Source organism: Sesamum indicum, linkage group LG2 (genome assembly GCF_026168435.1).
Source record: "Sesamum indicum cultivar Baizhima isolate 11 linkage group LG2, ASM2616843v1, whole genome shotgun sequence".
NCBI classification, from domain to species: Eukaryota; Viridiplantae; Streptophyta; class Magnoliopsida; order Lamiales; family Pedaliaceae; genus Sesamum; species Sesamum indicum.
Window position 1 is genome coordinate 21909260 of NC_142658.1, and position 10861 is coordinate 21920120.

The following is a 10861-nucleotide window of genomic DNA, read 5'->3' on the forward strand; positions in this document are numbered from 1 at the left end:
CCTAAGGGAATATATCTCACTACAAGAGAATTGGAAATTGTTCACAAAAATATCAAGTGATCATCATTTTACAGTTATCACTAGAAATATATATTAGGTGACAATAATTTTTATTTTGTCACTTTGTAATTATTAATGACAAAAATTATGTAGAAGGTTGTCACTAAATACAATTAGTGACACATCTATTGTGACAACTTAGTGACAACTATTATTTATTGTCACTTGGTCGTCAATATACAAAAGTCACCAATTATATTTATTGACTGCTTTGTGCACATTGTTTTATCACTACTTCATGCTGATAACAATTTTTATAAAATAATAGTAATTATTAAAATTATGAAATTTATTGATATGACAAAATAAATATTTTTATCACTAAATACATATAATTAATGTCAATATCAAAATTGTCACTTAATTTTTCTCGTCACTCATTTCATTTTTTTTAGCGTCCGTATATAAATATTCAGATTCCAAGAAGGCTGTAAGACTTCTTAATTATTCTCTATAAGTAAATATTACAAAATTATGAAAAAAGGAGAATTATTATTTATTTTTATTTCTTCCCATTGATACTGAATTTCTATCTCATCTCTTGACACTTAGCAATCCACTTGATTAATTAAATACAAACTTATAGTAAGTCATCATGAGTATTTATTAATTAAAGATTAATTAAATTAAATAAAACAAAAAACTGAATTATGGCTAAAAAATTATATTATATATATATATATATATATGATAAAATTCATTTAATTAAGTGAAAATTGTTGCATATTAGGTCCTTAATTAAATAATAATCTTCCACTCCCGAAATTTTATTTATTTAATTTTGGTATCTAATAATTGTTTTAGTAGATAAGACTTGACTTTGAGAGCCAAATTGCGGAACTAAATGTGATTATACATTCAACTAATTGATGATGCATTAACAGTATCTATCAAACGCATTGGATTGCAACATCATTATCAATACGCCCAACTTAATTTAATTGTGTTTTGAATTTTATATTTCCATTAATTACCCTCCACTTATATTATTTAATTAATTATGATCATAGTCTAAGTAACATGTCGAAAAATCATTAGTTAAATTAGGTAATTAACATCCCATAACTTCGTCGTCACGTGTCTAATTAATTTCTTGACCTAAATATCTCATTAATTTCTTGGTCTACATTCTTAAGAAAGTGGATTAGTACTCTAAAATAATTATTTGGAAGCATAATTAAACAAAAATAAAATAAAAATTCTCTTTTTTCTCCCCTATTTCATTGTCGAACACTTATCTCTAGATTCCCTCTCATATATTTTTTAATTATATTATTTTATATTTTAGCTAACTTTTTATCGGGTTATTGTAAATTAATAAGTACAGATATCTAATCGAGTGTGCCGAACTATTAGTATTTTACTGTATTTGTAAGTATTTTATGAGATATAGCGCACCTCTATTACCCTACAACCACCACATGTAATAAGTTGTGATGATAGTAGGGGCCAAGTCCTCTTCCCATACCGTGCATCTGCCACGTGTATACATGACCATCAGTATTTTTATTAAAATACAGTGATGATAATCTATAGTAATTCAATTCATATAATTAAGAATAATAATAAATTATATTGATTTAATTAATATATCAATACAATAAAGAATATTAATATATTATAATAATTTAATAGTAAAGTTTTTGAATTCATTCCCTTGAAATTGTTGATAAAACTGATTGGTATATTTATTTCATCACAACTAAGGTTGGTGTGTGAATTGTGAAAGGGTTTAATTTTGGCTCCGGCCTCCCTTATTACAATACCAACCCCTCCAATTTCCCATAAACAAGTGGTTGACATTATAACTCTTTTGTCCAGTTGTTATCCCCAACTCCAAGTACCCCACACCCCCTTTACTCCCATAACTCTAACCCTTCAATAAAATCCCTCAACTTATTCAAATTCCTAATCTGCCATATCCAATCAGTGTAGTTTTTTCACCATTCTCAGTGCTAGCTGCTCAAGGGGTTCACCAAATCAAAATCCAACAACTTTAATTAGGAACCATAACCCTAACCCTAAAGATTTGTGGCCTTTGTTTTCTTCAAAATCACTTCCCAATGAACCTAGACTTAACCCCCACCTCCACCAAAAGTCCTGATGACACTGAAATTGATACCCCACCACACACAAATGGTCAGCCCATCAACTCTTTATCCTTCACCAACGGCGAAATCAACCACCACCACCGCCCACCGCCACCGCCACCGCCCCTGGTGGTGACTTACAAGGAATGCATGAAGAACCATGCAGCTAGCCTGGGGGGCCACGCGGTGGACGGCTGTGGGGAGTTCATGCCTTCACCCTCAGCCACACCCACCGACCCCACCTCGCTAAAATGCGCCGCCTGTGGTTGCCACAGGAATTTCCACCGCCGGGAGCCTGACTCCCCTACCACCGCAATCACCCCACCGTTTCTCGATTTCCGTCACCCTCCTTTGTCTAAGCGGTTTTCTCTTTCACCCTCCCCACCACCACCACCGCCTCAGCCTCCACTTTCTTATGGAGCCCACCTGTTGTTTGGCCTAAGCACGGCGGTGGGGGCGGAGGAACACCACCAGGCGCCCGTGACCCCGACCGCGGAGAACCCAGTTGGCAGGAAGAGGTTCAGAACAAAATTCAGTCAAGAACAGAAGGAAAAGATGCATTCTTTCTCAGAAAAGCTGGGGTGGAAAATGCAGAAGAGCGACGAAGTGGCGGTAAGAGAGTTTTGCCAGGAAATAGGAGTCCCGAAAGGGGTGCTGAAGGTATGGATGCATAACAACAAGAACACATTCGGCAAGAAAGACACCGGCGGCGGCGGCATTGCGAACGGAAAAGTAATAAGCTTGGAGATTAATAGCGGCGGCGACGGTGGCAGAAATAGTGAAGAAAGAAAGACCGAAAACGGCAATGGAGTTCATCAATTTCATGGTTCCAACAATGAGCCTTCTTCTTCTTCACCTTGATCTTGAGGATGTTATCACTTAATTGTAGGTAAATTAAGTGGAGGTAATTCCAATTATGTGTGTTGATTGGCTAAGTGATTAACAGCAATCAAACACTGTTATGCATATATAATGCAGGATAATTAAGCAATAAAGATTAATTAACAATTTTTCAGGGGGAAGAGAGAGTTCATTGTCTTTACTTTTTTATTTTTTGCTTTTCTTTTTATATATATTTATTGCTTCTGTTTAATTTTCTTGGTTAATATTAATTATTTCCGCGGCTATTCTTCGACCAATTTGTTATTTGTGATTAATAAGATGTCAATTGATGAATTAAAGAAGATGGGCATCCGATTTCTCATTTTGTGATCATCGAAAGAACATTAATTGGAAAAATTCAAACTAAATTAATCTTCTGTTATAAAAAAATATTAAATTTTGCACATATATATAAATATATAAAAAAAAATAATGATTGAGATGGAAATATTGACAGTAAAATATTTTAATAAAGAATGTATATAAACAAATGTGTTTTTGTTACAGTTTACAAAGAGAAAATTGAAAATAAAAATGAAACCAAACGTTGTATTTAATTCTAACATTCTTAATTTTCTTAGTAGAATCCCATCTCCCAACTATATATTTTCTTGGGACAACATGTGTTAAAATTAAACACAAGAACAGTAAGATTCGATCATCATATATAAGATTGATCAGAACATGACCACTTTCCTTTTAAGCAATGCAAAGAGATAAAACCTCAACTCAGACTATCTAATATTTCTACTTTTTTCCAATCATTGCTTTACTAATTTAATTACCAACAAAAAGCCCCACTAGCTATTGACGATTCTGTCCCTACCAGTTTTCTTGCATCTCCAAGAAATTCAAGGGCGTGACCTGCAGGGTCAAAATGGTGAATTAGGTGAAGGAAAGGTGTCCCGTCGATGGAATAGAATCAGACTGAGCAGCTAAACAAACGTTGGTGTCCCCATTTAAGGATTATTTAACGTTATCTCTGTGTGCGCGCGCGCTAAAATTTGAGCTTTGAAGACAAGCAGCAGACGTTCTCTCTCTCTGTCCTGTCCACTCCTCCCTCTTTCATGGGGGTGGGGGGGGGGGGTTAAGAAAACAGTTTTCGGTCCTCCACCTTACCATTTTTGGTTGGTCGTTTTGGCGGCAGCCTTTGGATTCTTGCGTTGATCATCACATGATGAAGCATCATGGGGGATTGGATTTTGTTTCTCAGTTAATTAATAATATTATGCATTATTGACTTACCTAGGATAATATAATTAATTATAATTATCAAGAAAAAGATCGGTTTATAATGGGTCTAAATCATGATAACCTATTTAATTACTAGGAAAAGAAAAATACTTTTGGTATTTTATTCTAAACTTGCTTCAATTATTTCTTTTTCTAGAAAGAAATACGATTTGCTACATTATTCAGATTATGCATGCTTGTTTATTAATTAGAAACTTGTGTATCCTATTCAGTGTGGTGGAGTAGTATTTCTTATTTATACTTTAATAGATTTGTCTAATTTTTTTTAAAAGAGAAATACTCTTTATACGAGAAGAAAATTTATTATTGGCTATAATTTTATTGACTGTGAACTAAAATTATGGTAAATAATTATTATTAATCATTGTTAAATAAATATCAATGCGGAAAAACTTAAATTATCCTCCATGAAAATTATTTTTGCTACTGCTATATATGAGACATAATATTTTTTTTGTTGTGACTTTTATTTAGTCATTACAAATGCTTTAGCCTCATTACATAAATCACAGTCAATAACCATTATGTGGTCGTGGTAAATAAGTATTTACTGTAATTAATTATTTTTAATAACGACAATTGATTAAATGTTAAATTTCTTTCAGTGTTATTTATGTTTTTTTAGGTGAGCTATTAGGGAGCTTGTACTTCTCCCTTTGTATATTTGATCTTTTTTTACTTAATAAAAAAGGAACGAGAACCCAAAAAAAATTCCCCCATCGTGACACTAGTGGTGAAAAAAAAAAAAAACAGAAAAAAGGAGTACATTCAAAGAAAATATGCAATATAAAAACTACATCCATCTACGCGCGTTTATGAAATATGAATGTTTTATTTTAATTGTGATATCTGCTCGCATTTATGAAATTTGAATATTTTATTTTAATTGTGAAACATCAATTTTGTCATTAAATAAGATGCAAGGTGTAGCATTATTCTATAACAAGTTAACATTTTGGTGTGATTTTGATTTGGGACATCATGAAAAGGATTTTTTCTCAAAATAATTCAAATTAGTCTTAGTATTTTATTAATTTGGTACCAGACATTCCAATTGCTTTGCACCTAACTTGTGATCTATTTATCTGTACAGCCACTGAGTTCGGTGGATTTGCGTAGGTTCGATACCAAACATGATACTCGTATTACATGTTGATTTTTTATTTGTATATTTTAAGGTAAGGATGCATTATTGAAATTAAATTGGTGTTCAACCAAAAAAATATAGAAAAAATTTAAGGCTTCTGTGATAATAGAAATGTTAAAAAAAAAACTCCTATGAAAATTAAAGTATCAATTAGCCCTCTTTGATATAAAATAAAGTTAAAAAAGAAAACCCTCCATACAGAAATTGGACCACATGCGCTTTGACTGCTAATTAACTATAAAAGTACCTTTTTTTTTTTTTAATATTTTTGTCCTTCTCTCACATCTAATATATATAATATTATATATATTTATTAATAATAAAATATTATTTTATATCATAATTATTTAATTAAAATTTATTAAAATAATAAAATATTATCTTATATAATAATTATTTAATCAAAATATTATATATTTATGCCTAATACAAAATTGTTTTATATAATAATTATTTAATTATTTATTTAATAAAATATTATTTTAATTAAATTAATTAAAAATTAGATTATATATTAAAAAAAAAAAAGCAGCGGTGACGATTAGAGGAGGGCGAGGGCAGTCACCCAATGCAGAGAGGGTGACGCTGTCGCTCATCCATTGAGGGTGACGTCATCGCTTATCAGAGTTAGAGCAATCGCGTCGCTCTCCATTTCTGGGCAACATCGATCGCCCAAATCTGGGGTGGGCGGGGTCGGGGTGGGAAGGGGACGGAGGAGGAGGTCGGGGTTGGTTGGGGCTGGCATTGAGCAGGGGTCTTATAGGGGGTGCGGGTGGGGGTAGGTTATGATAATTATTTTGAAATAATATTTTTTTTATAAATTATAATTATATATATTATAAGTATATTTGAATAGTTATAAATTATATATATTATAAATTAAAATAATTATATATTAACAGGTCTAGTTTGATCAGTTGACTATGAGGGATATTTAGTTATTGGTTCTAAAAAAAATAGATTCAAGTTGATGAGGAGGCAACATGATTATTTATTCATAACGTAGAGGTGATTTTTTATATTAAAATTTTCATAAGAAGATTTTTTATATTTTTATATATCATAATTAACCCAAAAAATATATGGTGATGGAGAGAATATGATACATAATATGGTAAATTATGACGGACTCTTCTAAAATTAGTCATAACTACAAACACTTTCTCGTTGTTTAAAAAATTAAAAATATCTCACTGAAACTAATGATCATGCCCGTTGTAAAGAATATTTTTAGATAATTGTTCATTCTGTGAGATATTTGTAATTTTAACCAATTTTAGGGGAGTCAATAATAATTTACCCTACATAATAATTAGTTAACCATACTGCAGTTTCTCCTTAGGTTAAAGGGCCTATCATGGGCTATTATAGACGGCCCAAATGGTGCAAATTATGAGCTAGAGCAATAATTTTGTTAACAGGCCTAATGATTGGGTATTTCTTTCAAATTATTTTAATGTGTTGTTCATTAGCTCTAGAGCATAATATAACATGTTTTTATTGAATATATATTATGGAGTACGAAAAACGTAATATTAATAAATTATGTAATTCAACAATCTTTAAAAATAAGTTCATAATCTTGCTTTCTTTTGTTATTATGAATAAGCTTTTGAAATTTTATTTTTCTGATTTTATTAGCGCTGTGTCCTAAAATATGTTTAACGCTCTATAAAAAGTCATACATTTTAAATCTATTATATATATTTTACAAAATTTATAAATTCAGCCAAACATCTATCTGTATCATATTTTAATAGCAGACTTTAATAAAGTAGTTGCATAAAATATTAGTAGCTTTTAACTTTGCCGGCCTTTGTTTAGAGCTTAAGTAAATTGAGATCTCCCAACAATTTTGAAGTCATTTATAAGTTTTAACTTCCTATTTTTACAATCAGAAAATATATATATATATTTTTTTTTATCAAATTTCGTATGTCTTAAAATAGTTTAAAGAGTTCTATAAGTTCAACTACACACTTCCCAAGTTTCAATTGTACACATAACAAATTGATTGTATATTTCCTTTTAATATTTTTAATTTTTTTATTAAGTAATTGTATCATAATATCATTTCACCATCAAGAAAGGACTTCATTAGATATATATATATATATTTAAGAAAAAAGAAAAAAAAAAGAACGACCACTAATGATTCTTTAACATAAATAATAGGGGAAAATGCAAATAATCTCCTTGTAATATTGTAAATGAACAAATTACCCCCTTATAAACAATCAAATAGCAATTTACCTTCCTATATTTTTGAAAATGCAACACCCTGTGTTTTTCAAAATGAAGCAATTACCTCCATATATAAGGAGGTAAATTGCTTTATTTTAAAAAGTACGGGAGAGTAAATTGCTATATTTTTTTCATAGGGAGTAATGTGCTCATTTCCAATATTATAGGGAGGTAAATTGTTGTTCACCCTAAATAATACGGTTGAAGTTCAATCAACAAGTTTGAGGTTATGAAACTGAGTGTTGTTAAGATATTTGTCTTACTTTATGTGTATTTGAGAATTTATTATAATTTATTTTATTATTTTTATTTATATTGAAAAATAAAAAAGAAAATAAGTTGCCAAGAATTAGGTTACGGCAAGTTGACGAGACGCTTAATTATATATTATTGGAAGAGTCGGCATCCACCAAATTGTTTTGTCTACGACATATTTAATTGTCTAGGACTTACATATTGCACCACTTCATTTTGTCCTATCTAATTCATTTATTATTCATCATGATATCATCCAATATATATATATTCCCTCTTTACTTAGAGCAAACCATCTATTTTTATTTAATATTATACGTACTCTATATTTTAGTTATAACTTTAGTAATAATAATAATAATAAATACATGTTGAGATAATTGAGCTAATATATATATATATATATTTAAAAATAGTTTATATTTTTAGAATATATATTTGTACAAGATAAAGAAAAAAGAAAGCCGGATCAGCAAACGAAAAATTTGAAGTTTTCAAGTGTCATGTGGGATGAAAACGAGCATTGGGTTGTCCGAATATTTGCTAAAAAAAATATCATAAAAAGAAAAAAAATATTTCTATATAGATATATTATTATTATTATTAGGACTTAGATTTGAATTAAAAAGTGAGATGAAAGGACATATAGTCACTGTCTGTGTTGCAAACAATAGCAATTGCAGCACCGCCCTCAATTTCATCACTCACTTTTTCACTCCAATTCTAATAATTAATGTCAATAATTCAATGCATCTCTATTGCACAACCACTTTATGGATTATTTGATTGTATGCACTATTTCAATGCATTTTAATTCAAACATTACTCTTCTCAACTTTAATTATTTTGAGCATGCATCTCATTATAATTCATTTTTTTTCCCTTCTTCCCTCTTATTTTCACTTCAAAATTGATCATCCAAATTAACTCTATGATTTAATCTAAGTGATCGAAGAGATTCGAATTGTATTGATGAAGATGATCCCAACCAGGAAAGAAGAATACCTCTTTTGAAAAAAAGTATGTAGTCAAACTTCTCAAATACGCGTAATACGATAGATTACTTAAATACCTCCAGCGAACAAATCGCAACTATATAGTAAGAGTATGTGAAGCGCGAAATAGTACTTCAACCTCACCTATCTAAAACAATACAACTTTGTGATAGTATAAATACCCTTCACATTCTTTCATTTGGGGGAGGAAGATTCTCGTGACAAACCCTAATAATACAAATATAGTCGATCTTGCTTTTTGCGAACATCATTAAATTTTACAAATTTAACCATCACATTTAAATACTGGAATATGACATATCGATTCTACTCGAAATAAGTAATTCAGTTATTAAATGAAATGATTTATAATAGTGTTACGATAGATGAGTGATGCTTCGATTAAAAGTTTTTGAGAATTAACTTAGTATTGAGTAGGAACAATTGGAAAACTTAATAACATAATCTGTAGTTTAGGTATTCATAGGAGGAATATTTTGACTAGAGCTATGAGTGTTATGATCTAGTGATAGGCTCCCTTTGCTAATTATTACTGAGCGACTATAGAATTAAACCTCGATGAATTGGAGTAATTAATCCTTGTCAAATTTACGAATTAATATTCATAAATTCAATTGTTATTATTATTATTTTATTTTTGGGTTTGAAGGATTTATATAGATAGATATGTGGATGTAAAACAATATAGACCATTGGTTGGTGTCCGGAAATCATAGGAATTGCATTCCAGGAAAGGATAGGAAGGTTGAAAGTTCAAAGGCACAGTATTCGTCCTCCATTTTGCAATTGGCGAATTTGGTACGTATATATCCCTTTCTGCCATGCAACGTGTGGTCTGAAATAAGAGATTGCAACATTTGGTTTTCTTATTAAAAATTGGAGTTACATAATTATATCAATATCAATAAATTAAATAGTACATCAATCAATAAACTCGTGATATAATAAATTGAAAAATAAATTTAACAACAAATTTAATCTAAGTGAGACAAATTCTCACACGTCTTGTATGATTCAAACCTACGATATTAAATTTATTCACTAATCTTAATTTTAAGCACTGGATTAAGATATTATTGGTATAAAATTTATATGAATCACCCGCAGTTGCAATTCAGACCATAACAAGAGGATTACAATTTTTCTCTATTCTCTACCCAATTTCCTAGTTTGGTAAACAGCAATTTAAGTACCAATTAAGTAAAAACACATAGTTTGCACGTTAGGAATTCCGAACCACTTTATCCCAAACTTTAACTTGTATTTGTTGTTAATTTGTCCGTCACATAATTTGAAAAAAGTCATTGTCAAATTAAATGAAAATTTATATTTTAAATTTACTTAGTACTGATTTATTATAAATTAAAATAATTTACCAAACAGACCTTATACAAATAGATGCATATTTGAATCTTTATTAAATGAGATATATCTTCATAGAATTAAATATTATAAGTCAACAACAACTAATTCATAATAATGATGAGTTTTACATATTATTTAAGTAAAAATAACATATATATTTGACTACTAAATTACCATACTAAGGGTCTCATCAGACGTACGTCAAGTCTTTATATTGTGAAAGAAAAAAAGAATAGTACAAAAACTTACCAAAAGCAAAAACTGAAGAGGCCCTTTATGCTACAATAATGTTCTTGACTTCTGATGTCCCTTCCTCAGTGGAAACGTGTCATTTGCCAAATCTAACCGACAAAAACTCCTGAGATCCTTAAAGGGCCACTCGACGGTCCAATTATTACCACCAACGAAAAAAAATTAATTTTAAAAAAAGAAAATATCCAAACCGAGTAATGAATATAAATATATTATATTTATCATTTAATTTATTTAAACCATAAAATTTAAGTTGAGTAATAATGTTTTGGAAGAGACAACAACATTTTTACTGT

General features: G+C 29.9%; 1 protein-coding gene across 1 annotated transcript; it reads left to right on the forward strand.

Moving 5' to 3' along the window:
- Nucleotides 1-1834: 1834 nt before the first annotated feature.
- On the forward strand, nt 1835-3243 carry LOC105156536 (zinc-finger homeodomain protein 9). Its single transcript, XM_011072695.3, has one exon. It carries the CDS (start codon nt 2124-2126, stop codon nt 3009-3011), a length of 888 nt encoding a protein of 295 aa, XP_011070997.1. The 5' UTR covers nt 1835-2123; the 3' UTR covers nt 3012-3243.
- Nucleotides 3244-10861: the final 7618 nt, after the last annotated feature.